At 40.6% G+C, this 27,759-nt stretch overlaps 3 protein-coding genes across 3 annotated transcripts; 1 reads left to right on the top strand and 2 right to left on the bottom strand.

Moving 5' to 3' along the window:
- Nucleotides 1-3,026: 3,026 nt before the first annotated feature.
- Nucleotides 3,027-5,441, bottom strand: LOC145588709 (uncharacterized). The gene is made up of 2 exons (XM_081645323.1): nucleotides 5,125-5,441; nucleotides 3,027-4,496 (listed from the first exon to the last, which is right to left on the bottom strand). Exons 1-2 carry the CDS (start codon nucleotides 5,317-5,319, stop codon nucleotides 3,027-3,029), a joined length of 1,665 nt encoding a protein of 554 aa, XP_081501449.1. The 5' UTR covers nucleotides 5,320-5,441.
- Nucleotides 5,442-8,307: 2,866 nt separating this feature from the next.
- LOC145588708 (putative mitochondrial protein AtMg00820) lies at nucleotides 8,308-8,928 on the bottom strand. Its single transcript, XM_081645322.1, has 2 exons — nucleotides 8,680-8,928; nucleotides 8,308-8,496 (listed from the first exon to the last, which is right to left on the bottom strand). Exons 1-2 carry the CDS (start codon nucleotides 8,926-8,928, stop codon nucleotides 8,308-8,310), a joined length of 438 nt encoding a protein of 145 aa, XP_081501448.1.
- Nucleotides 8,929-11,286: 2,358 nt separating this feature from the next.
- Nucleotides 11,287-15,999, top strand: LOC145588707 (external alternative NAD(P)H-ubiquinone oxidoreductase B1, mitochondrial-like). Its single transcript, XM_081645321.1, has 8 exons — nucleotides 11,287-11,407; nucleotides 12,392-12,671; nucleotides 13,016-13,235; nucleotides 13,420-13,524; nucleotides 14,719-14,979; nucleotides 15,070-15,191; nucleotides 15,624-15,743; nucleotides 15,815-15,999. Exons 1-8 carry the CDS (start codon nucleotides 11,287-11,289, stop codon nucleotides 15,900-15,902), a joined length of 1,317 nt encoding a protein of 438 aa, XP_081501447.1. The 3' UTR covers nucleotides 15,903-15,999.
- Nucleotides 16,000-27,759: the final 11,760 nt, after the last annotated feature.

Raw genomic sequence — 27,759 nt, 5'->3', positions numbered from 1 at the left:
TGCTCGCATTGCAGAATATCTGACACAACATGTTCTGTAGCAATAAATTCAGATGGCTCGACCTCAGGACAAACATTTTGCTGATCAGTTGCCAGTTCACGGTTGCTGATCTAATTAATCTGGCAAAGTTTGGAGGGTGTCTCTTCAACAACCAAATTGGATGCTGGTTTAGATGGCACTTCCTATTCCCAAAGACACTGACGCTGCAAAAAAAAAGATGTGGTAGTTTCCTCTGTAGGCTCCTGTTGGTCGATGAGCTGCTGGTACTTCTGATCCATTGTTGACACTTTATCTTCTATTACAGCAGTGGTTACCATTTCACCTATATACAGCTCATCTTTCTGTCCATTCAGATGCTGGGTCGGGGATAACTCTACTGTGTTTACTTTGGCTGAATTTTCTGGTTCACAAAGAAGAGTATGGTCACCCCTAGTCTGTTGGTTATCTTTCCAAATATGACCATCATTCGATGGAAAAGTTTCCGCTGCCAGTTCGAACAGTAGTGAGCTTCCCTGATCCTTACCTTGTCCTAGATGCTGGTGATGAGGCAACATATCAGAAATTTCTTCTACAGAATCCACTACTCCAATCTGAGGTACATGATCCACACAGCTCTGTCTGTTTCTCCATTCCACCATGTGAAGTGATGGTGGTGTCATGCTTTCAGTTGCAGCAACAGTATCTGCCTCAAAACTACTACACTTCTGATCCTGTGGCTTCAGCTTCTTCTGTAGTCGCTGTTGCTGTGGTTGTTTTTATTTTCTCTTAGGCAGATTTACATGTGAATTTGAATTTGATATTGATGATGCCTCCGTCATTAAAGGTTTGTTTTGTGTCAGCATTTGTGCTACATGCCTTCTTCGCTTACCACACTTTTCCAACACCTGTTGAAGGGGCAGGTTCTCTTCGTCATCCACAGATATAAGCTCTTCCCAGCTACTATGCCAAGGGTCCAGAGACTTCTGTCTATCCAGCTGATCTTTGAAACCATCAATCAAAGATGATGAACAAGCTTGTTGACTTTGACCAGCAGGTAATCCCTTGAAATTTGGAGACTCCAACAGAGTTGAACAGGGCTGAAAAATTAGCATCGTCAATAAATACAAATGAAATAAATAAACTAAAATAAAAACTGGCACTCAGCAGTATAAAAGATATCTTTCTAACTGTATAGTTCTTCTTTCCACTAAAAGAACTAGCGCTATCTAATCTTTAACAGAAAAAGGCAAATTCAAAAGAGACGAAAATTCAAAGTAAAACATTATGGAGCTATCCACCTTTTAAATATTCATGAGAACGAACAAAAACTCAAGGCCAATTTTTTCTTGTTCACCTAACCAGCTGTGTCAAATGGTTATACTTAAAAAGATCAATAAAAATTAAAGAAAACACAAATCATGCAGAAACTTTGGTAAGAAAAGAAAAACAGGAACCTTTTTAGAGGTTAAGTTGATATTTTGCAGAATTATACATGTAGGTTAATCAAAGAATCTGTTGTACAAGCATTTACTGAATGGAACAGCAATAGAATGATGCCAATTGCTACTCCAAAAAATTAAAAGTTGATTATTGCAATTTAGAACTGGATTCTTGGGGGTGAAATAGCAATTTTCTAAATGGGAACTGCAGATTTAGATCTAGATCAGGAAACCACCTGCACAGACGTGAATTCTTCACTGGAACAAAATAATAACCTATGCAACACACGTAAACTAATGGAAACAGGATCCCGATTTATTTGGTAATTATCAACCAGAAAGTCCAAAAATCTACACCAAACTATTAGTCAGTATCACTAGTCAAAAATTAAGACAATTCCAGTCACACATGAACATGAAAGAGTAAAAGCGCACAGACACTTGTTACACAGAAGCATGTGTTTTAGTCCAAAATGAATTATTGAATTGTTAATTGTGCGAAACAGGTATCTGAAGGGTACTAGTAACATAGCATAGGCATATACACAACCACTAAAGAAAAGGCTATCATAAAAGAAATTTAATGGGAAAAAAAAAAAATCTATCCAGCTTTCAGCAAGGAATCACTAATTCAATTTAAAGACACAATCATTAGCCCAATGTCTTGACATCTTTTCCCTGGCCTAAACTCTCTCCTCCCCTAGTTCATCATCAGACATTGTTCTCCATTATTCTCACCCCTCTATAATGCCTTAACGCAGAGACCATCCACTCTCTGTGAAAATAAAGCCACCACAAACCTCATCATTATTCATTAAAGAAGACAACCCCACCTTAGTCCCTAGTGATTAGCACCACACAACTACCCCACAATAGCCCTGTGTTCAACTGCCATCATATAGATCTAGTATTACCATCACATCTGATTTCCTCCCTCCTCCTTGGCTCCTCCAAGTTCATATCTAGGTACCAGTGCCATTTCATTGACGCATGTACTGTTAGATTTGAAAAATAGATCTTAACTAATCCTCTTCTTTCACTACCTGATGATTTGATTACAATGTCACAAAATTACCCTAAAGTTTTAAATAAAAGGTTAACTGGTAACAATATTATCATATGTTGAAGGCTAGTATGTCTACGTTGATTTTGAGGATCTTTAGAGTTAAAATTTCCAGTAAGCTACATATGGCTCTTTTTTGTTGTCAAAGGTAAAACTTCCTTCGTTTTATGTGAAACAATTTCTTTTTCATGCTTGCAAAATGCATAATTACAAGCTTTAATATCTTGCATTATTAATAAGAAAAGTTATTTAAAAACAATGATATTTTTGAAAATATAGACGACTCTACTAAAGATTACACATGAGTACATGACTGTTTTTCTTTAAGCAAATATCACAAAAATAGCAAAAGTAGCGTATGTGAATAGTATATTAATCAAAGAAAAGTATAGAAGTACAATTACTCACTAAATAGGTGGCTTGAGTATGTGACATGATTCTAGGGCTTAAAGTTGGCGACAAATCACACATGACACATGTGCTATAGGAACACATTTTAGTATAATTAGTATAGATTCTCATTTTGTTTTCACTTGATGGAAACATCAAATAAGACAAGAGTAACTGCTCCTAGCTCCTACACATTTTAAGACTGTTACCTTGGTCTCAAAATCTCTCAGAGAAGAAAGCTCTTGTAGCTGGCTGCGATCAAGAAGATTACGATCCACAGTTAAAGCTGGCAAAGATGGCACGTATTTTGAAGAGACTTTCATTTTTTTTTGGCAAGCTTTCAACCTCTTTTTTGTGTGATACACCGAACGTTTCCGTTGTGGTTGCTCTTGCTCGACTGGCAAACCACATACAATCATGGGATCAATTCTCACTGAGGTTGGATTTGTTCCAGCACTGACAGCAGCTAGTGGAGTATTTCCCTCAAAAGGAACAATCATTAGCTCACTCTCCTTTAAGGCCGATTTTTTAACAGCCACCTCATCAACATCAATCCTAATCAAAAGCTCACTTTCCTTTAAGACCAAATCTTTTATGGATGACTTCTCAACACACTCAACAGGTTCAAGCACCAATTCAGCAGCACTTTTATCCTCATCCATGGACATTGTTTCAGTTATAACTTCACTTTCATGTTTCGCCTGCAATACTCCCACAGATGATGGAACCAATAACTTTGTTTCGGATTTTCTTTCACACTCATCATCGTCTAAAGGAAGGGCTTGACATTTCACTTCAAATTGGCATTCTGTAGGCAGTAATTCACTTTTCAAGCCGCCAACAACTAACTGCTCCACAGGCACATTCACTAGATCATGATCCTCACCAACTGTTTCAATACCACCCCATTCCTCAGATGTCTCACTAGCTTCGCCAGTCAAATCAATCACATCTTTTAGCACCATCTCTTCATTACGCCTCCTAACCACCAAGTTATTGCTACTGCTGATAATATCCTGCCCTCCATCAACAACCGCAGCTCCCCAAACTTCATCATCTTCTTCAACAACCACAGAACTCCGCCTTCTGCTCCTGCTCCTCCAAGCTATATCATCTTCATCTTCTAGCACCCCCGCTTCATTACACTTATCAACCACCATGTTTTGGCTACACCTAGAAATATTGTGCTCTTCTCCAACAATTCCACCTCCCTCAGATTCATCATCTTCTTCAACCACACAACTCCGCCTTCTGCGCTTCACCCTGCTCCTCCTTAACACCATGATGTCTTCCTCTTTAAACCCTATCACATCTCCACTCACTTCAGCTACTTTTTGTCCACCTAAATTCCCCTCCTCAACTGCACACTCTTTAATCCTCCTCCCCAACCTTTGCTTCAGCGGTTCACCCCTCGAATTACACTCCTCAATTAACGCTGGTGTGGTATACCGATTATCAGAAGTGCATCCAATCTCACCATTTTCACACATTCTACTCAAATGATGGCTTAAATACACACTGTGTGCCCATGGTAAACCATCATAATTTTCCTTTATATACTTCGAAATTGACTCCTCATTCGACCCATATTCTTCATCCAACTCCTTCACCGCAGTTTCTATCATCTGCAAAGTAATAAAATTAAAAATTAATAATAAATATCAATAAAGTGGAAAAAAAAAAATCAGAAATTTCAACAATGCAAAACTACATCAATGATCACTTAAATTAAATTTAAAAAACTCAACATAATAACCATATGAAAAACCCAAAAAAATATGAACATTGGCAGAAGTTCAACAAAATTAATCCCAAAAAAAAATGCAGATAATCGGCAAAAAAAAAATATTTTTAAAAAAATAATAATTTAAAAAAAAAAAAAAAAAAAAAAAAAAAAACCTACAAAATTTAACAGAAAGGTAATAATGCAAACCCAATTAATGATCACTAAAAATTAAATTTAAAAAATCCACAAAATAAACAGAAATTTCAACTATGCAAACTCCATCAATGATCACTAAAAATATATTAAAATAAACTCAACAAAATAACCATAAGAACATTGGCAGAAATTCGACAAAATTAAGCCCAAAAAATGCAGAAAATCGGCAAAAAAAAAAAATATAAGAAAAAATAACAAAAAAACCACAAATTTTAACAGAAAGGTAATTATGTAAACCTAATTAACGATCACCAAATATAACATTAAAAAAAAATCAACGAAGAATTAAGGATAAAAATGGTAAAACATACTGCAGTATAAGTAGGATGAGTAGGAGTTTGAAAAGCAGGAAAAGCTAAAAGGAGTTGCTGTTCGATAAAAGCAATTTGAGAGGGAGAAAAGGGTTTAATTGAGTAAGAATTAGCGACATTGAAAACAGAATTCTTAAAATTTTCCATAATTCGGGCGTGTTTTGAGGAGCGAAGGGCAGGTCTAGGATCCGCCATTGTTAAGAGAAGTAAGGTTTGTGAGTGAGTTGCATGAGAAAGAGAGTTGTGACGAAGAAGACGAGTTGCTTGGGAATAGGGATTTTATAAATAATAAATACAGTGCTTCGTAAAAAAAGAGTCGACCCTAAACTCCCTTGTTCTGAGTTAAGTATAAAATAAGGGATTCAATTCTTGCAAAATGTGGGGAAAGGGGACTCTATTTATTTTATAGAGGGAAAAGGGACTGGGCTAGAATGGGTTTGAGTTTTCGGTGGATTCTAATTATATAAGGGAAAGAATTGAATCCCCTTGGTTAAAGAATTGAGTCACTTTGGTCAACTAAAAAAAAAGAGTATGTTTTTTTTTTTTTTTTTTTTTTTTTTTTTTGGTAAATATTTTAACTTAAGACTAATAAAAAAAGAGTTCCTTCCTCTTTTTGGAACAATAATAAGGCATAGAATTACAATACTTTGAATGTTTATTTTTTTCATCATTTTCATTACATCCTTGACCTTCTAACTCCACATTTCTCTTTAATTAAAATGATCATCTCATAAACTAACTCTGACTCACATGGACTGTTAACCCACCTACCACCTTATATAATCACACCCATCCACTTATTTATAGTTTGGGCATATTAGAAATCTCATAAAAGGATGCTTGACTTTCTTAGAAACTCTCCTTAACCTTTGGTTGCAATATACACTAGGCTTATCGATAATTTTTTTTTTTTAAAAAAAAAAATTAGGGCCCTACAAGCCTTCACTAAAATTACGATGTTTGCTTCTACTACAAATGCAAGACAAATAAGCTACAAACCAGAGAGATGAAGAACATTAAAAAAATATTGAAAGAATTATTTTTTTTTGGATAACAAACATTTAAAAAAATTTCAAGAACAAAGCTTTTGTATTGCTGTTGTACTTTCTTAATTTCAAACAGCTATATTTTCAAAACAATCAGCAGAAATGATTAATGAAGGGATTGAATTTGTCTGGTTTAATCAAGGCAATAATGAGAAGACTTAATTCTTCTTGGGTTAAAGGTGAGTTAACTCACCTGAAAATACCCCCTAACATTGGAAATTTAACCCTAGTCCTCTTTTCCCCTATAAAATAAATAGAGTCCCCTTTCCCCACATTTTGCAAGAATTGAGTCCCTTATATTATACTTAACTCCCCTTGTTCTAGAATCCTAACCCCCAACAGGGCAACACAATGCCTTTGTGAATAGTTGTCATCTAATCCGTCCATGTGTAAATCACGTATTGGATATAAGCGTGCAACGGTGGATATCAATATTTAAGAATTATTCCGAAAAAACTTACAGAAAATAACGTAACTTTTACTATCAAAATCATAACTATTTTGTATATGTACCATAGCTCTACTCCACCGCTTCAAACTTGACGCGAGCAATGATTTTTGATGTATTCGCATCTTTTCATGTAGAGACTTTCGTAATCTACGTTGATGTTTTGATCGTAGAATTGAAGGAAAACCCTAAACTCATATTCGCATCAAACTTGATGCAAACAATGATTTTCGATGTATTCGCATCTTTCCAAGTAGAGACCTTTGCAATATGGGCTGATGTTTTGATTGTAGAATTGATGGAAAACCCTTAACTCATATGAATCCAAATCATCTTCTCAATTATTATTAGAACATTAAAAATAAAATTATCATCCATAGATGGAATCAAAATCTCTCTTACGAGTTAAGAGTACAAAATTAGAACAAACTCTCATAAAGGGAGAGAACAAAACAAAACAAACAACAAATAACTGAATTAAATCAAAGAAAAAGGGTAGAAAATAGTCTAATTTCCGAAAAAAAAAATTAGACTAATTCCGGCCTAAACGACCCAGAAATCTAAAATCCTAAAAAAGATAGGAGAAACCGAGAGAGAAAAAGAATAGAGAGAAGAGAGTACAGATTCTCTTTCAGAAAAATTGGAACGAAGAATCGGTACTCTCTTCTCTCTATTCTTTTTCTCTCCGGGTCTTTCATTCACATATGAGTAATATATATAGTTACAAGAGATATTCCTAACCCTAACAAGACTAAGAAGAAGATAGAAATATTGACATAACTAGGAAATCTAAAGATATTATACAATATTCTTAATTATTATCTTAACATCCCCTCAAGATGGAGCATGTAGATCTCGAATGCCCATCTTGTCAGGAAATCAAATTGCGTCTTTCCTAAGGATTTTGTAAAAATATCCGCCAATTGAATCTTCGTGGAAACATACGATGGCCTAATAACACCTTCTGTAATGGCATCTCGAATAAAATGACAATCTACTCCAATATGATGTGTCGTGTCATGGAACACCGGATTGTTAGCGATATGAAGTGTTGATTGACTATCACAATACATATTCATACCTTGCTTATGTTCCATACCCATATCTCGAAGTAATTGTTTCAACCATTTCAACTCACATGTCAACTCTGCCATGCATTGACCTATACTCTGCCTCTGTGGAGCTTTTAGAAACTGTGTGTTGCTTTTTAGTCGTCTAAGACACGGGTTACAACCCAAGTAATGCAAACCAACCAGTCAACGATCTACGAGTCAAGTGACAACTTGCCCAATCCAAGACCTCTAAAGGATGCCTTGACTCGGACATTTTCAAATATCTAACTACTCTCATTGCTGCCTCCTAATGTTCCTCTTTCGGACATTGCATAAATTGTGACAAAATATGCGCCGAATAAGCTAAATCTAGCCTTGTGACTACCAAGTATATCAAACGGACAACCAATCGCCTATATTGTACTGTTCACCATCTACAAGCTCTTTCCCCTCTGCCATAGATATGATTTTGCTCCATCGGAAAATCTGTCGGCTTTTCTCCTAGTAACCTTGTCTCAGAAAACAATATCCATAACATACTTACGTTGACATACATAGAAATCGTGTTTGTTACGTGCCACTTCTAGTCTCAAAAAACATTTCAAGGCTCCCAAATCTTTCATTTTAAAACATTCACTCAAGTATGCCTTAAATTCTTTAATACAAATGTAATATTTCCTGCAATTATCATATCATCCACATAAATCAAGACAATCAACTGCATTCCACCCTTCGAAAGAGTGAATAAAGAATAATCGGAGTATGACTGTTTAAATCCATATTTCTCTAAAGCCTTGGACAATTTTTCAAACCAACATCTCTGAGCCTGTTTCAATCCATACAAAGATTTTTTCATCTTGCACACTTTTTTAGAATTGTTTTTCTGAAACCTCGGGGGAACTTTCCTATATATCTCTTCTTCTAAATCACCATGCAAGAAAGCATTATGCACATCCATTTGATGTACATCCTAATTTTTAATAGCAGCAACTACTAGAAAAGTACGTACCGTCGACATTTTTGCTACAGGTGTGAATGTTTCATTATAGTCAATTCTTTCCTCCTCATGATTGCCAAGGATCACCAATCTTGCTTTCAATCGCAACAAACTTCCTGCCTCATCTCTCTTCTCAGTGTAAACCCACTTGCTTCCAAGTGCTTTCTTCCCCGCCGGAAGATCCTCTAATGTCCAAGTCCCCTGATCCTCGAGAGCCTTTATTTCTAAGGCCATAGCTTCTCTCCATCCATCATGTTTCATTGCTTCTTTGAAAGATCTCAGATTTTATGCCTCAGTCACTGTAGCAATATAATTTCTGTGTTTTTCGGAAAAATGATCATAATTCACAAAATATGTTATAGGATAGAGAGTACCTGACGAGGATGATGTCGCGGATGAAAACAAACCTTTACTTTTCCGAATGGTGTGTGTGACGGAATTTTTACTCTCTTCCCACGACCCAATTCTTCGTCATCGGAAACATCCCTTGCATTGTCCTCGTCCCCTCACGCTGTTGTTGTTGCTCCCTCGCGGACCCCATAAACCGACCACCTGGTGCTAGAAAAGCAGCAGCCTGATTAGTTGTAGCAGGCGCTGGGGGCTGATCCAACGAGCTGCTAGTGCCTGCTAGAGATGTTGCTTGGCCAGCACTCGCTAGATTTCCAGCGACCCGAGTAGAAGCAACAGCCTTGCTACCCTACGAGCTGGCTACGGGCACTAGATCTAGTAACTGCGGGCTGGTTGCGTATGGCTGCCTTGCTTTGTGTGGCTTCTGTTTCGGGTGTTTTTGTATCCCTTAGGTGAGTTACAACTCGAGGACTGGATCCAACGAAGCCGCCTGTACCTGCAAAACCACAGAGCTTCGGATGTTTGGAGGTCTACCTCCAAAGGTTAAGTTAGTACAGATTCGGAGTAAAACCTGCGGAAAGTAAATATCTTCTCGGATTCCGAGATCAGGTGCTCTCTGTTTTCGAGAGTAATAAATGATGTAATAATTAGGACGTGCCCCAATAAATGGGGGAATCTCCCTATTTATAGGTTCCTAGAAAAGTGTGCCCTACCCTAGGGTTTGATGACCTAGGGTTTCGGGCTGCGCCATTTTGCGGCTACCTCGGGGAATTGGGCCTTGAAGGCCGCCAATTCCTAGGGGTATATCTGCTTGACACGTGTCGGCCCCTGAGAGGTCCATTTGGAGGCCTTCTCAGGTGACACGTGGCAAGCTCACATTGTGCCATGTGGCGGTATAGAAATACCCAAATCATTTGCCCCTCACAAGAGTCACGTGGCGCCTGTGACAGGTGTCAAAGGAGCATTGGTTTGGCCTATTTACCGTTTACCATGGGTAGAATTTAGGTTTTTTACCCTAGAGTTTTCACCCCTTCTATAAATAGGGGTTAACCTCTCCTTTGTATTCACACATTTGTGTGAATTTCAGAGAGAATCTTTTGAATCTTTGACTTTAAGAACTTGTCTTCTTCTGTGAAAGCATCCGACGCTCGACAACTAGTCCGCCTGCAAGCAGACGACCAGACCTTCCAAGCGGCTCTTGTACCTTCACTCGCAAGGTAACCGTTTGATTTTCTTTCTTTTTATCTTTGTTTATTTTCTTTTTCAAAAATGGTTTCCCAAACGCACCCGGCACGGCCTAGGTTAGCGATCAGCCGATCACCGGGGACAGCTGAATCTACAACTAGGAGTGCCGAATGCTCATTCGTAGACTCCCCTTTGAGAACTTCTCCGAATTCGACCGTGTCTGTGCCTATGTAGGACACCATGGCTAGAACGAAGCAAACCATTAGGACGTAGAGGGTGGATGGTACCTGGTACCATCGGAAAGTTCAACCGTATACTCAGAAGGCTCCATTAGGGAGCCTGTTATTGAAGTTTATGAACATCCGCCTAGTGCTACTAGCACCCCAGGCTCCTCGATTTTGGAGGAGTAGGATGATGAGCAACAAATTTTTGGGCCGGCTAATCCGGTGTCAGATGAGGAAATGGGGGAGGACACTGCTGGCACTAGCCAGCAGGCCCCCAACTTGGACGAAAGCTCTGACGATGATTCCGAATCGTCATCTTCTGACAGCGTCTCCATTGACTCAGAGGAGGCGCGTTCTAAATTAAATTCTACAAGAGAGTCCCTGTCAGTTGACAGGGGCGAAGGATGGGCCGAGCCGTCTGCCTCGCGCCGGCTGGAGCATGCTCCCTGTTATCTGTATGTTCCCAAGGGTAAGTGGGAGAAAATGGATGATGACTTTGGGAAGTTCATCTCTAAACATGTCACAGGACATGATTTTATTCTCTCTGTGCCGGATGCTGTGGACACAATCGTAGAAGGCCAGCTATGATGACAAGTGCTTTGGCTGCTATGAGGCGGCCATTCAAGCTGGTTTTCGCTTCCTTCTCCATCCGGCCGTGGAGAGAATTTTAGATGGGTACCAATTGGGTATCTGGCAACTCGCCCCCAACTCTTGGGTCAACATCATGGGCTACGTTGCCGCCTGTGAAATGCTGGAGGCAGACCCCAGCTTTGAGGCATTCGCCTACATGCATTACCTCAGCAAGGCCTTCCAATCAAGCGGAGCCGAATGGTTCACCCTTACTAGCCATAAGGGTTACATGATGGCGGTGGGGAAGGAATCCAAATGGAAGGACTGGAGGAAGAAATTTTACATAGTCTCCTCCCCTGAACTCCTGCGCAATAAGAAGTACAACAGGTGGAACCGGAACCCTCCTCTTCTTGGTGGGAAGAAGGCCCTGCCGCCTGTCCCAAGACAGGCGCAAGAGCAAATATTGGATCGCGGCCTGTTTACTGTGGTCGTTCGAACCAATGAAAGAACGGGGGAGAAGGAGATCACCCCCCAAAGCTACATTCCCTGTCATGAGTGGCTATCTGACGGAACGTATTTGGCCGCTTGCGGTCTTAGTATAGAGAGGCCGAGAGGTAGTAGGCCGTTTGGTTTTTATTTTACTTTGCTGAACTTGATTTATACTTTTGTTTCTAACTCTTATTTTCTTGTGCAGACAAAGCAATGGAAAAACTCTCGGCATCTAAGAAGCCGACTGCACATTCGGCAGCATATTACCGTACATCCCTCCGTTGTATTAATAGAATCTTCTGGATCTCAGAGAAGACGAGAGAGGACAAAGATAACTTATATGGTTAAAGTTAAAAATGATTTGAAGGAATTGAATTTAGAAGTGTGTATGATACTGATTGAAGGGAATGGAAGGAGAAGATCTTTGTTGACATCCACCAAAAAAAATGTCTTGGTTCATGGAATTGAGTTTAAGGCTTTGGTGGTGTTGTTATTGGTTTGATTTTTTTTAACATGTTACATTTACAAGATGGACACCATCTTTTTTCTTGCTTCCTACATTATTCACTCGCTTCCTTTCACATTCTCACTTTTCTTTGTTTAATTACTTTATCTCTTTACTTTTCTTGTTAAACTATTCAAGGTTGGTTCCTTGTGTTAATTCAGCCACCTTAAATCTTTTTTTTAGTCTTCATCATTTACCCCCTTTTATTTTAGTAGGCGCGTTAGCTGGCCCCAAATAATTTTGCAACTATGGCTTTGTTATTACGGTTTCAAGGTGGACACCATCTTCTACTTACTGATCAAGTACAGTTGTTATGTTTGCAAGATGGATGCCATCTTCTCCTTACTGATCAAGTGCAGAATCTAGTGTAAATCTGAATATCTTGTGTGCCACTTGGTTTAAGGACGTGCAGAGTGTATCTTTATCATGCAGGAGGTTGAGGATGCTCAACGAATCCGTAAATCTGTGATAGATTGTTTTGAGCAAGCAGTCCTTCCAGACTTGAGTGAAGAAGAGAAGAGGAAGAATCTTCATTTTGTAATCGTGGGAGGCGGTCCTACAGGTGTTGAATTTGCTGCAGAACTGCACGATTACATCCATGAGGATTTAATCAAACTGTATCCTGGAGTTCAAGAATTTGTAAAAATATCAGTAATTCAATCAGGCGATCATATCTTGAACACGTAAGTGCACCTGGAACTGTTTAATTTTTTATTCTATATCCCCACCTCTCTCTTCCCTCTTCATACAGCAGATGATAGTTAACTTTAGGTTGTGTCTAATTGGAGACATTCTTGATTCAACCAGCATAATATGGACCATAGAGCAGGTGTGCTAGTCTTCTGACAGTCAAATATAAACATTTCCAATTCAAGCAACAAACTTAATATCTTTTACATTAGCATAACAGAAATTGACAATCTTCTGTTGATATATGAGTTCTCTCTGCTTATATGTTGAAGCCGTGCCAATTTATAAGCCACTTTAAGGTTAAAATCTGTTACTGTCATATTGCCTTTTTTTGCAGATTTGATGAAAGGATTAGTGCGTTTGCTGAGACAAAATTTTCTAGGGATGGGATTGAGGTTTTAACAGGGTGCAGGGTTGTCAGTGTTTCTTGTGACTCTATCACAATGAAAATCAAGGCGAGTGGAGAAGTATGTGCTTTACCGTATGGAATGGTCTTATGGTCTACTGGAGTTGGTACAAGACCAGTTGTGAAGGATTTCATGGAGCAAATTGGCCAGGTTTGTAACATGCTTATTTACCTGACAACTTTAGCTAACTAATGCTATTTATTTATATATTTTTTTTTAGAAGCTGATGTACTCCTACAGATTGTATATCTATATATGAAAGGGGGAAATAATAGTAGTTTGCTCTGGCCTTATCTTAATACTGTGTAGATACTTGATATATATCTCCATGCAGGGTCACAGGCGTGTTCTTGCAATTGATGAGTGGTTGCAAGTTAAGGGTTGTAAGGACGTATTTGCCATAGGCGACTGTGCTTCAGTTGATCAACGTAAAGTCATTGTATGTGACACGCCCTGAATCTTTTGGATACCTAACAAATTTTTCATGAGTAGCCTATATGTGTGACATGCTGACTTCATTCCTTGCTTCTATTATCTAAATTTCTTGTTTTAAGGGACTGGTAAGCTGACATTGCAGTATGGCACACAGTATAAACCCTGACTGGGAGTTACACACGTGTGTCAGTTAGCAATTCAATAGCAAATAAGAAACTTTTCTCAATTAAATATAATGAGTAGAACTGTTACATGTTCCTTATAAAATTAAAGGAACTTTGTACTTGTCCCTATCTTTCGTTGATCCTCCCTATTCAGTCCTGGTATAAAGATCATAAGTTTTATTTGTGATGTTTTGGATGGTATAACTACAATTAATTGAAGCCAACAGGTGTCTATGTAAATTAAACCATTACTTTGATACCTTCACTGTTTGATCAATCAAAGTTATTTTTCTCTTCATCAGTTGAATGAAATCGCAAATAAATTGTCGAATTGGACTATAAAATCTCGTACTTCTCCTTTTCTGTAGTATCTTAATTATCAGGGACCACATTATCTTGTTTGGATAAAGGACGACACTTCTATTAAGATTAATCAAGGATTTAGAGAGCTCAAATTTTGGCTGAAAAATCATCAAATAGTTTTTTGAGTTTGCCCACTGAGTTTGAAAATTATACAGAGTTATGAATGCATAATTGCAATAATTATGCAACTTATCAAAGCAAGATACTTTACTTACTAGGTTCTTGATGTCATATGTATCATATATTTGCAGCTTGTATTGTTTCTAAAAGAGCTCATTTGTACATATTGCTAAAAAATTTTCAGTTTACTGGCATGGTAAATTTTTAGTGGTGAGGAGACTGAGAAGTGCGATCAAAATGACACTTCCTGCCTTATTTACCAAGTATTGAAATGAACAATCCTATGCAATATTCTATGTATGAATTTTAGCTGTCATGATTTTTGGGAAAATTTTTACTCACACATTTACTAAATAGGTTTCTCAATGCTAGTTTTTGCATAAGAGCTATCTAATACGGAGTAATTATTTTTTACTTGCATGATTTTGTGATCAGGGTGCATTTGATTCTAACATTTGCATAGTAATTGCCTCTAGGAAGTAGCAGGTCTGTAAGAGCCTAAGAGGTATATGTGTTATATGCTGTAGCTGATAATGCTCTTGTGCTTCTAGGATGACATTACGTCGACATTTGCTGTTGCGGATAAAGACAACTCAGGGACCTTGACTATACAGGAATTTCAAGATGTGATTGCTGACATCCGTGTTAGATATCCCCAAGTGAACCTCTATATGAAAACTAATCATATGCAGAGCCTGAGGGATTTGTTAAGGGATGCTGAAGGAAATGAGATGGAAGTGGATATAGAAGGCTTTAGGTCAGCCCTTTTACACGTTGATTCACAATTGAAGAATCTGCCAGCAACAGCGCAGGTGCATATTTTATGTTGGCTTTGGAAGTCATTTGTTCAGTAGGTTTACATGAATAATATGATGACTGCCTCACATGTGGTGTTTTATTAGGTTGCTGCTCAACAAGGTGAGTATCTTTCAAGGTGCTTTAATCGTCTTGAGGAATGTAAAGCTAATCCAGAAGGCCCTCGTCGTTTTAGAGGCTCTGGGGACCATATGTTTCTCCCCTTCAGGTATGGCCTATGTTTTACCTCGCATTGGATTTTCTTGCTTAACAAACTTGGCACCTATTTCTCTCAAATGTCTGAAGTGAGAGCAATAATTGCTTATAGTCGACTAAGGCTGAAATGCAGAAGCAATATTTTAATCTTAACAGAATAGTAAAAATCACCCTGAGGAAAACCTGATAGCATGAAATGTAAAGCGATTTGAGATCATCTTGATGCAAGTCTACACTTATGTTGCACACACACACATTTTTGCTGCGTCAAAGAACGCTTATGAATGTTCATCGTGCAAGGGTTGTGGTTGATAATCCTATTGTTGATAGGAATTTTGTTTTATTTTATTTATTTATTTTTTGTTTCTGTTTTTCCCCCTGTAATGAGTGCATAACTTAAGCGCCATACCATTGAGCTAAAGCTTTGATGATTTATGATTTCAAGGTACAAGCATTTAGGACAATTTGCGCCATTAGGAGGAGAACAAGCAGCTGCTGAGCTTCCTGGTGATTGGGTTTCAATGGGCCATAGCACTCAGTGGCTATGGTACTCTGTGTATGCAAGGTTTGTTTGGCTTACTTATCACACAGTATGCATTTGAATCTATGTAATATTTACATTTTTTGGCATTTCAGCAAGCAAGTTAGCTGGCGTACGCGAACTCTGGTGGTTAGTGATTGGACGAGAAGATTTATCTTTGGCAGAGATTCAAGCGGTATATAAGAAATTATGAATGATGTTAGAGACTTACATCTGTTACTTGATTAGTGTAAGAGCTCATGTTTCATCATTAACCAAGGTTACTGGGTTTGCAGCAGGCATTTAAAACCAAATTTTAGCCTAGAACCATGATGAAATTATACTACTTGTGTAAAGTAAATTCTTATCATGATACACAATTGTTTGGCTTGAGAATCGAACCTTGATGGAAACACTTACTCTTATTACTCATTCAATCATAATTCATTAATAGATTACTAGCACTTTATGCATGCAATGTGCACAAATTTTAAATTGCATGTAAATTAAATAAATATGATTATTCTTTGTCAAAAAAATAAATAAATATGATTATTCAATACATAAGTTCAAATTTCATAATACAACTGAAAGCAAAAAAAAAAAAAAAAAAAAAAAAGCCTTGGGTTACCTCCCAAAACAGTGCCTCTTGCTTACGTCGTTGGCTCGACATTCTTCTCGATACTTAAAAGTTTAAGGGGCCGTTTGCTTTGCAGAATAAAGGTATAGGATATGAGTTTAGAATGACTAAAACACATACCATGTGTTTGGTTGTCAAAAGTATGATTTTTAAATCCATAACTCAATTTTATGAGGTATGAGGTTTAGAAACCTTAGGGGGAGGTGGATTTAGCTAATTCTATTCCCTTAGGTATCAAATAAAAGGAGGGTGTAGTGAGAGATTCCATTCCAGAATTGAACCAAACACATTATATTAAGTATCATTGTATCAAGTTATAACCCGATATCATCTTAACCCCATTCCTGATTTTAAATTCATACCACTCTGTGAACAAACGCCCCCTAATTCATTCAGGTCAGCAAAGAACAATTGTTTAAGCCCTACATTGTTGACCATTTCATCAAGTAATATCTCTGCATTTTCGACTCCAATTTGTGCAAGATAATAAGAAACATGGTTAATAACACCTGCTTATTCGATTAAAATTTGTTCATCAAAAACATTTATGTTAACAATCTGACCATTATTTCCTAAAGTGATACTACCATTAGCTACATTAATCAATGCCCTTGCAATCTTCGAGAATGGTTACCCCAACAAAATTTCAGAAATATGTTCCACATCAATAACATAAAAATCAAAAAGGAAAAACAAATGTTTAACTTGTATCAAAACATTTTTCAAGCAACCATTGGGAGAAACACTATAATTAGCATTAGCCATGTAAAGAATTTCAGTTGTGTTCCTCAAAGGTCCTAATTCAAATTTATCAGAAGGTAAAATATTAAATGAAGATCCTAAATCTAACATACACTTATAAAACTAGTTTTATAAATTTTACAGAAAATAGAAAAAGGCCCTGGATCGTCGCATTTTGGAGGGGGTGCACAAAATTCAGTTCCCTCACTAATCTTATTAAGAAAAGCATCGAATAGTAATTTATACTTTGAAACCATTTTAACATCATCTAATAACGAGATTTTATTCCCTTGCACCACTTTAGCACTCGTATTACTCCTATACTCATGTTCTAAAGACTGACCAATGGTAGCTTTACTCTGCATAAGCACAACATTCACTTTTGGGTTTGGAAGAGTTTGGCCGGTAGTTTCCCTGACAATGGAGTCTCTAAGTTACTTAAGGAAGTGCAAATGTGGCCTAATTGAGTGTCGAGTTGTTGTAGATGGTAATCTGTTTTATTTTGATACTCAACATTCTGATTATACACTTGTCCTATTTGAGTTGCCAATTGTTTTGCCATACTCTCTAATGAAGGACCCTGAGATTGGCCTAGGAAGAGGGGTTTTGCTGACCAAATTGCCTAGATTGATTTTTTTTGCAATAATTGTGGTCTATTTCCATACCTAAGAATAGGGTGGTCTTTCCAACCTTCATTGTAAGTTTGTGAAAAGGGTCATACTTTCTGTTTGGTTGACTAGAAAAATCACCTAACGAACACATTCACATATTCGTATTGCAAATCAAGATAATTATCATAAGTATGAGAAAAATTAGAACAAACACCACATACTCTAGCTCAGACTCGTTTTTAAAAACAATTTTAATAACCAAGGTAGTCAAAGTAGCAATTTGCCGTGCATTTTCCTGTAATTAACTATGAACACCACTTAAATCAATCTCACTAACTTTCTATTTCCATGTTGTTGAGTATTTAGAGCTATATTAGAAATTAAAGCCTTAGCCTGAGTTGGTGTCTTATTAACTAATGCACCTCCACTAGATGCATCTATCATACCTCTATAACGTGGCAGCAAACCTTCATAAAAATATTGATTAAGAGTTGATCACTTATTTGATGTTGTGGACAAGAAGAACATGATTTCTTAAATCGTTCCCAATACTCATAAAGTGATTTCGAAGCATGTTGTCTAATACCACAGATTTCCTTCATAATGGATCCAATACGTCTAGCGGGAAATAATTTTTCAAGAAAGGATTTCCTAAATTTGCCCAAGAAAAAAAGGAAATGCATGTAATTTGATGTATTCTTGTCCAATTCCTTCAGGATTCATGGAAGAACAAACAACCTTAAATTCTTTTAGATGTATGTAAGGATTCTCACCTGCGTTCCCATAGTATTTGGGAAGGAGATTAAGGAAATCTAAGTTAAGTTTAAGAGGTTTTTCTAACACTGAAAAGACGATGCAAAGAGGATCTTCTTATGTTTTAAGAGTTGCCATCTCTTTCAGTGTTGTTCTGCCATTAAATTTTCTTTTGATTCTCAGTCTTGAAAAGCTTCAAGTAATTTCTCCTAGTTCAAATTGTTCACCGAGTTAATGAATTTTCGAATGCGCTTGAGCTTAGGGCCGGGTTTGGTGTTGTAATACCCCGTATTTTATACGTATTTCAATTTAAATTAGTATTTCATAAAGTATTTAAATAATTCGAAATTAATTATTTATATTATTTTATTAATTTCAAAAGGTTTAATTTATGTATAGGTCTATTTTTATTTATTTAATAGTTTTGAAAATACTTTATTTTATTATTTAGAAATTTGGGACATTTGATTTTATAAAAAGAAGTTTTAAAGTCAATGGAATTATAAAAAAAAAAAAAAGTCAATGACTAATTTGAATAGGAGAAGGGAACATTAAGGGTAGAAAGGGAATTTAAGTTAGGAGGGTTTTTGGGAGAGGGTATAAATACCCATAATATGTGTTTTGGATGTTTTTGTCCCTCGAGAGAGTTACAACTCGAGGAGTGATCCGACTGCGCCTATACCTGCAAAACAACGGAGACTCCTGGTGTTTGGAGCTCCGCCTCCGATGATCAAGTTAGTACTTGAATATGAGTGGGAGAAGGTGCGGAAAATGAAATGAGATCTTCTCAGATTCCGAGATCAGGTGCTCTCCGATGTGAGAGAATGTAGGGTAGGTGTAATAAATGATTGAATGAATGTGTCCCAAAATTGGGGGATATCTCCCTATTTATAGGGTTATTGGGGGTCGTGCCCTCTCTTAGGTCATTTGACCTAGATTTGGTGGGCTGCGCCGCTTTGCGGCGTTCTTGGGAATTGGGCCTTGAAAGCCGCAATTCTGGAAGGCATCTGAGGCATCCATGTGTCAGCTGGCAATTGGCCCAAATGGACCTGCCTATGCTTGACACGCGGCCCTCTCTGATTGGTCCACATGGACAAGGTATTTTTACCCAAAACAATTGCCCCTCACAGGTGGCACGTGGCTGGCCACGTGGCGCCTGTGACATGCGGCATTCAGGGAATGGTGAATCAGTAAAAACTTTTCACCTTCTAGGGCATGACGGGGATGCCCCCGTTTTTACCCTTCTATAAATAGAAATTTAACCTTCTCTCTCTCCTCATTTCACACCAAAGCATTTGACTTTTAGAGAGAGAAAGAGAGAACTTTTACAGAGAGAAGTCTGCATCCGTCTGCAGTGAATTTGCGTTTTTTTTTTCTTGCCTGCGTTTCGAGGGGCACATCCGGTCACCCCGTGTAGCAGTTTTCAGAGATAAGTTTAAAGGTAACCGCCTCTACTCCCTCCAGGCTTTTTATACTTTTCCGCTTGTGTAGTTAGGCTTCAAAAACAAAATGGACTCTCCATCGGCCCATACGGCATCGCCTAGGTCATTCAGCCGGTCTCCTGGTACGGCTGAATCTAGAACCGGGGGTGCCTTTTTAGGACATTCGGACCTGCTTTGCTCATCCTCGAACACCTCCGTCTCTGTGTCTATGCAGGACACAATGCCAAGAATTAAGCAAACGGCAAGGAGGCGGCACGCTAAAAGAGTGCCCATTGATGAAGTTATTCCTGATAAGGAATATGAGAATTCGGAGGAGGAGAAAGAGCAGGCGGGTTCTTCTCTGGATGACACCCCTTCAACCCCCAGTGACACAATATTGGAAGGGGCAAACGGCGAGGACGATGCCTCTTCCTTAAGGTCTGATGAAGAGGGGTCAGGCGGCGAGGAAGCCGCCAAGAGATCTGGCTTAGAGGCCTCGGGCTCTGGCCAAGAAAATATAGCGGCTGACTATCAGCAGTCGGCTAAAGGACCGGATCAGCCCAATCCCTTAACGACTAAAATGCTTCCTAGGGACTTAGATGTTATGCAAAGCAACTTTAGAGCCTTTGCAGAAACGCATCCGGCAGGAGAGGGATGGAGAATAGAAGTTCCTCCGCCTGAGGCAACGATTGCCCGGGAGGATGATATTGAGAACGCCGACAACTGTTTTGGCCGTTATGAAGCCGTAATTAAAGCTGGCCTCCGCTTTCCCCTTCACAAAGGGATAAGAGGATTTTGAAGGGGTATGACTTGGGTGTTTGGCAGCTTACCCCAAACTCATGGACAAACATTCTGGGCTATATCGCCGCCTGCGAGTTTCAGAACATAGAGCCTAGCTTTGTTGCGTTTGCTCATATGCATTATATGAGCCGGGCCCCAGGTGGGTATGGTGCGTGGTACACTCTAACCACACACCCGCAATACTTGATGACCTTGGACAAGCCGTCCAGATGGTTCGGCTGGAAGGATAGGTTTTATATGATATGCTCTCCAACTCTAGGGCACAACCAGTTCCTTCGCCGGTACAATCAAGATCCGGCACTGCTCGGGAAAAAGTGCACCCTGCCCCGGATGTCTTCTTGGGCTTACGAGCAGATTATGGAGCCGGGCTTTTTTAAGACAACAATTGAGCCCTTAGAGGATGGGACTCAAATAATCATTCCTAAGAACATATCCCATCCGGATTTCTTTAAGAACGAGGCATTCCTCTCCGCCTGTGGGCTTAGCACCATGTTCACATAGGGTAGACTTATAACACACCCGGCAATTTGCCGTCTGTATTGATGCTTTACTTGTTTTTGTTAATCTTTTGACTAACTGTTTCCTTTGTTTTTTGCAAAAGAAGGGAAGAACATGGTTCCTCCAGAAATGACGCCTGCTAAGTCGGCTGCTCTACTGAGAAAGGAGCAGCTTCTGGAGAAGAAGGCAGCCTTGGAAGCCAAGGAAGCCAAAAAGGGAGGGGTAAGCTGCCTACTAGACTCAAACTTTCCGGCTGTACCCTTTTCATTCAACTTATAAATTTTCGTTTGTAATTCCCCATTTGTTATTTGCAGGACGGCAGCAAGTCAATTTCCTGCTCCATCACCAAGCTATTCAAGCGGTCGGGGGATGAGCTGGCCAAAACTCCGTCTAAGACGGGGAGAAAAAATCCTTCTACCTCCTCTTCAGCCAACCCAGATCGACCTACAACCTGGGGCAAAGGCCCGGCTGTGATGAAAGCTCTAAGCGAAAGCTCAGGGCGATCTACTGGGAAACAGCCGGATGTCTCTACGGCATCGAAGAGTGGCGAGCCACTCACTGCTGCAGTCGACGCTGCAACTGCTGAAGGAGGATCTCCTCAGCCACGCGTCCAAGGTAAGACACGAGTCGACCTCCCCTGGCGGGTTGACTATATGCGAGTCAAGACTCGAGTCAATCCGCCTGAAGGTTCGATGAGCAGCCGGCATGAGTCGGGTGCCGCCTATGCTTCTTTCTCACCAAGTACTTCTTTTGGTGCAGATACTCCTTCAGCTCCGCCTAACATGCAGGTGTATGCTAAGAGGATGGTGCAGACACTCACCCGGACAGAGAAACACTCTGTACCGGATGTGCAGGTCGTGGACTTTGACCGAATCCAGGGCCTGCTGGCTGAGGTAATTTTTACTTAGAACCTCATCTTTTTAAGCTTTTAACTCTCCTTGTTAATCGTCTGACCCCAACTTTTCAGGTGATGCTGAGGGTAGACGGGCTTAGGGTCCCCTTCAGACGGAAGGGAGAAGAGGTAAATGACGCTAAACAGAGGGCCGTTCAAGCTCTCAACTCTGCTGAATACAGTAAAATACAGTGTGATGTTAAAATTAAAGTAGTAGAGTTGAAACAGGAGGAGCTGATAAAGAACTTGACGGCTGCAAATGACGCCGCTAACGAGCGGGTGGCCAAGCTTGAGGAGGAGCTGAAGACTGCCCAGTCGGACCTCAAGGCCTTGGAGGGAGATGACACAAAGAACGCCCAGCTGAGAGCAGACGTCAGCCGCCTGGGGGTCGACCTCGTCCAATTAAGGAATAAACACAAGGACGAGATTGCCCAAGAACAAAAGCGGCTGGTTACTGGGAACGAACGGGATACCAAATCCCGGATGCGCATTGCATGGAGTCTGCTCCATCCTAAGGTGAGTTTGATGTGCTTAGGCTTCGATACGATTACGCCACTGAGGTGTATGACGCACAGCAGCTCAACGAGCAGGCCTCGCCTCCCTTCAAGGCATGGGCCCTTGAACAAGGCTACGAGGTTTCTGACGGCGAGGAGGAACCGACTGTGGACCCGGATGATCAGATCCAGGCTAGTGAAGCTCAAGCTAATCAAGTCCAGGATGGTCGGGTCCTGGATGCTCAAACTGAAACAAGCCTCCCAGCAGGTCAGAACCAGCCGAAGCAGACCCAGCAGCCATGATTCAGCTTCCTCCCTTTTTTCTTTCAGCGGCAGTGTGCCAATTAATCTTTCCGGCATGTGAGCCGAGTATCTATGTATTTTTATCGAGTAAGGAGTCGGATGACAATTTTATTTTCTCTTTTGTCCCAGATGCTTATTCGGTAACACTACCATCCGGTTTTTACCGGTTTTGAATGAAATTTTCCAACTGAGTGGGCTTGATGAAATTTGTTTCAGTTTTTGCACTTGAATTTGCAATTTTAATTTTAGAATTTTTACCTAACTTTTTAGAGCATGCGACAACTTAAATGGTATACCGGCTACCCTTGCCCCTGGCGGTTGTGTGGTTGGTTTTAATACTTCTTTGATTGATTGACTTTGGAAGGTTTGATACTTTAAAGAGTATGGAATGTTCCTTAGTCAATCAATCACAATAGTGATTGCCCTAAACCAAGTACACAACCGTCCACAGAACCAATACGTAGTCGTTTTACCCAACCGGGGAGTAGGCTGGATCAAAGCCTTATTTTACCCTTTGTGGTATTCGCATTTCATATCTTAGTGAACTAGGCGGGAAATTGCCGCCTGACCGTTAATGGAACAAGAAACATATTGTCCATATGTCTGATGGTCCCCGGACAGCTTTAAGGCCGTATGGGGTGCCTGTAATCCATTACACCTGGTTCGTCTGCCCTATTGGGGTGACTGGTACAACTTCGTTGAATAACCTAACAGAGAACTTCAGTAATTAACCGACTGATGTCACTTGACATCCGGTTTCATTCTTTTAGACTATTTTGGTTAGACAACTATGAGTTAACCAATTAGGTCATTTAATCTTTGGCGTCTGCATATGCTGGTAGAGCAAACGATAGAATGCCCTCTGCGACGATAACACCCGGAGGGGCGTCGCCGGACGCCATACTCATATGGGAGCAGACTAATTTATAAAATAAGTTTGCATCCGGCCATTGGCCTCAATTTAAATATCAAGTTAGCTGCTAAGTTTTTATCCTAGCTTATTTATTCAATGGACCATCTGTGATTTCCACAGTTGGTAGTAGATTGTTGCGCATGTATATATACAAAGCAATTGGAAACAAAAAGCAACTTTTCATTGATGGGCTTTTTATTTACAAAAATTCACAGGTCTCAGAAGTAGTACTTTTTCAAGTTGTCTACATTCCAAGTTCTAGGCAGTCTCCTGCCGTCTGGGGTTTCCAGCCGGTAGGTGCCGTTTCTCACTTCTTCGTAGATCTGGTAGGGGCCTTCCCAATTAGGAGTTAGCTTTCCTTGTTCATTGGCCTTACCGGTTGCCTCCCTTTTTCGTAACACAAAGTCCCCAAATTTCAAGGGCCGTTTTTGCACTCTCTTGTTATAGGCTCGAGTCATTCTCAGACGGTAAATCTCATGACGCAAGGCGGCATTGCCCCTGCACTCCGGGAGTGAGTCCAATGATAGCCGCATGGCCTCCCAGTTTGCCTCTTCATCGTATAGCATGACTCGTAGAGTCGGCTCGTAATGCTCGATGGGCAAGACGACTTCAGCACCGTAAACCATGAGAAATGGGGTTTCATCGGTTGCCCCCTTTTCATTTTTCCGGATGGCCCATAGGACATGAATTAACTCTTCAGCCCATAAACCACCGACTCTTTCAATTTTCGTTTTGATACCGTATGAGATGAGTTTGTTGAAGGCTTCAACTTAGCCGTTTGCTTGGGGTCGGCCGACTGATGCAAAATAATGTGAGATCCCTTGATCTCCTAACCAATTTTTAAGCTGAGGCGTCTCGAATTGAGGTCCATTATAAAACACCATATACATGGGTACCCCAAACCGGGTGATAATGTTCTTCCAAATGAAGGAGATGACATTGTTTGTCTTGATGCCTTTGACCGCCTCTGCTTCCACCCACTTGGTGAAATAATCCACAACCACTAGAATATAGCGCTTTCCTCCTGGTGCAGGCGTATAAGGACCTAGAATGTCCATGCCCATTTAGCAAACGGGATTGGGCTGTGGATTGCCGTCAGGTCAGTAGTCGAGCGATGGATTAGTTTGCCAAGTCTTTGACACTTGTCACATTTTTTAACAAACTCCATGGCATCTGACTCAAGAGTGGGCCAGAAATAATGCCGCCTGGCCCTGACGGCTAAGGACCTGCCGCCTACATGAGAGGCGCAGTATTCCGCATGCAATTCTTCGAGAAATTCCCTCCCCTTTTTCTGGGGTAACACACTTCAATAGAGGCTTTAGAAACCTCGCCTTGAAGAGCTCTCCTTCTCTCATCTCGAAGTTTGCAGCATGTTTCTTCAGCACGGCCGCCTCCTGGGGTGAATCAGGGAGCGTGCCGTCTGTCAGATATGCCCGGATGCCATCCATCCAAGTAGAACTTCGGTCCAGCACTCCAATGGGTTCATCATCAGATATGCTTCATTTTTCCATCACTTCCCAAAAGACTAACCGAGGCGTATCGCAAGAGGCGGAGGATGCCAATTTTGACAGAGCATCCGCCTGGTTGTTTTTGGACCGGGGCACTTGACTTAGATGAAATTGTTCAAGTGTCCCAGCTTCAGCCTTGACCGCCTGCAAATATTTGATCATAGCCGGATGGGTGGTTTCATACTCACCATGGTATTGGCTAACGACCAACTGAGAATCAGAGAAGGCGTCAATTTTTGTTGCCCCTGCCGCCTTACACATGCGGATACCGGCTAACAGGGCTTCATATTCCGCCTCATTGTTTGAGGCCTCTAACTTAAACCATAGTGCATATTCATATTTATCTCCTTCCGGAGATTGACAGATTGTGCCTGCACCACAGCCGTTCATAGTAGAGCTCCCGTCTACATGCACCTTCCAAACCTGATCAAGATTGTCCGGAGAAACTGGCCTTGTCATTTCGACAATGAAGTCGGCAAACGTCTGACCCTTCACTGCCTTTCTCAGTTCGTAGGTGATTTCAAGACTGTGCATTTCAATAGCCCATTTGAGCATTCTACCGGATGAGTCTAGGGTTGTCATTTGCCACTTCAGGGGTTGATCTGTATAGATTAGCACCGGATGTGCCAAGAAGTATGGTTTCAACTTCTTAGTAGCCATGTAAAGGGCAAGGCCAAACTTTTCAACCAAAGGGTACCGGAGTTCAGCATTTCTCAGCACATGGCTAATGAAATAGACCGGGAGCTGAATACTGTCTCTCTCAGCAAGGAGAACGGTACTGAAGGCATGATCTGAGACGGCTAGGTACATATAAAGCGTCTCCTTTGGTAGAGGGCTAACAAGCCTTGGCAAAGAGTGTAAATGTTCTTTCAACTTTTGAAAGGCCACCTCAGCATCATCTCCCCATTCAAATCTAGTCTTCTTCCTGATTGCCTGGAAGAAGTAAAGGCACTTGTCACCTGACCGACTGAGGAATCTCCCAAGCACAGCCAGAAAACCGGTAAGCCTCTGAGCTTCCTTGACAAAACGGGGTGAATTCATGTCAATCACCGCCTATATCTTCTCGGGGTTAGCCTCTATCCCCTTCTGATCAATCAGGAATTCAAGAAACTTCCCAGACTCAACACCAAAGACACACTTTTTGGGATTTAACATGACATTATGCCGCCAGAGTGTGGTGAAGGTTTCTCGGAGATCAGCAAGGTGATTCGGCTGTAGCTTGGATTTGACTATCATGTCATCAATGTACGCCTCTACATTCCTCCCAATATGATTAATGAAGACTGGATTAGTCATCCGTTGGAAAGTAGCCGGTGCATTCTTCAAGCCAAACGGCATCACCGTATAACAAAATAACCCCTGATCAGTGACGAAGGCCGTCTTCTCTTGATCTTTTTTCCAGAGGGGTATCTGATGGAAGCCGGAGTAGGCATAAAACTCATCAAGGCATGCCCGGCTGCAGAGTCGACAAGGCTGTCGATCTTTGGAAGCGGGTAACTGTCCTTTGGACATGCCTTGTTCAAGTTAGTGTAGTCAACACACATGCGCCATGTACCATTCGGCTTTTTTACGAGCACCACGTTCGCAACCCAATCAGGGAAGTTACATGGCCGAAAGAACCCGACGTCTAACAGCTTCTTGACCTCGGCAGCTACTGCCTGACTTCTTTCCTCGCCGTGATTTCTCTTCTTTTGTCGTATGGGCTTCTTTTTTGGATCCACGACGAGTTTGTGGACAGCAAGATCAGGGCTGATGCCTGGCATCTCTTCCACTTCAAAGGCAAAGATGTCTTTGAATTCTTTCAACAGGAGGTGCAAGCCTGCACCCAACCTTTCAAGGGCAGCCGTCCCCACCTTAACAGTTCGCTCTGGACGGCTGTCGTCCAGAGGAATATCAATGTGCTCACCAGCCGGCTGGGGATGGATATCATCTGACCGTTCCCCGGTCAGTGATTGCTATTGCTTCTCCTTCTTCACCTCCACTAGCTGTTCGGTTTTTTATTTCTTTGTGGTTGCTGGAGGGGCTGAATCAGGGTCCTTGACGTCGTCAAGGTCTATTGGCTCCTTCGGCTGACCGTTTGCAGCAGTAGTCAATTTGACGTCTGAGAGACAACACTCCCTTGCCGTCTTCTGATCCCCGTTGAGGGAGCCAACAGAGCGATCATCCTTTTTATACTGGAGAAGCATGAGAGTTGGGACGATGACGGTCTTGTACTCGTTCAGAGTGGGTCGGCCAAGAATAATGTTGTAGGCGGTCAGCTCTTTAACCACCAGGAACCGGACGACCATGTGTCACCCTTTTCCCTTCCCCCCCAGCCAGATGGGTATATCGATTTGTCCGACTGGGTGCACGACCCCTCCGCCAAAGCGTACTAATGGATGGGAGACGTCGCGCAGGCTGTCCTGCTTGTAATTAAGCCGGGACAGATACTTGTAGCTAATAAGATTAGAGGAGCTACCCGTGTCTATTAGGATCCGGCCAACCAA

This window comes from Chenopodium album, chromosome 17 (assembly GCF_948465745.1).
Source record: "Chenopodium album chromosome 17, dcCheAlbu1.1, whole genome shotgun sequence".
NCBI classification, from domain to species: domain Eukaryota; kingdom Viridiplantae; phylum Streptophyta; class Magnoliopsida; order Caryophyllales; family Amaranthaceae; genus Chenopodium; species Chenopodium album.
The sequence above is the reverse complement of the archived record's forward strand: the minus strand, read 5'-3'. Positions and strand labels throughout refer to the sequence as shown.

Coding starts and splice junctions, on each gene's coding strand:
- LOC145588709 (XM_081645323.1), bottom strand. CDS start 5,319: ATGGCGGATCCTAGACCTGCCCTTCGCTCCTCAAAACACGCCCGAATT. Junction 4,497..5,124: donor CTCATCCTACTTATACTGCA/GTATGTTTTACC, acceptor ATTACTTTGCAG/ATGATAGAAACTGCGGTGAA.
- LOC145588708 (XM_081645322.1), bottom strand. CDS start 8,928: ATGAAACATGATGGATGGAGAGAAGCTATGGCCTTAGAAATAAAGGCT. Junction 8,497..8,679: donor CTGTAGCAAAAATGTCGACG/GTACGTACTTTT, acceptor GGATTGAAACAG/GCTCAGAGATGTTGGTTTGA.
- LOC145588707 (XM_081645321.1), top strand. CDS start 11,287: ATGGCGGTGGGGAAGGAATCCAAATGGAAGGACTGGAGGAAGAAATTT. Junction 13,525..14,718: donor TTGATCAACGTAAAGTCATT/GTATGTGACACG, acceptor TTGTGCTTCTAG/GATGACATTACGTCGACATT. Junction 14,980..15,069: donor ATCTGCCAGCAACAGCGCAG/GTGCATATTTTA, acceptor GTGTTTTATTAG/GTTGCTGCTCAACAAGGTGA.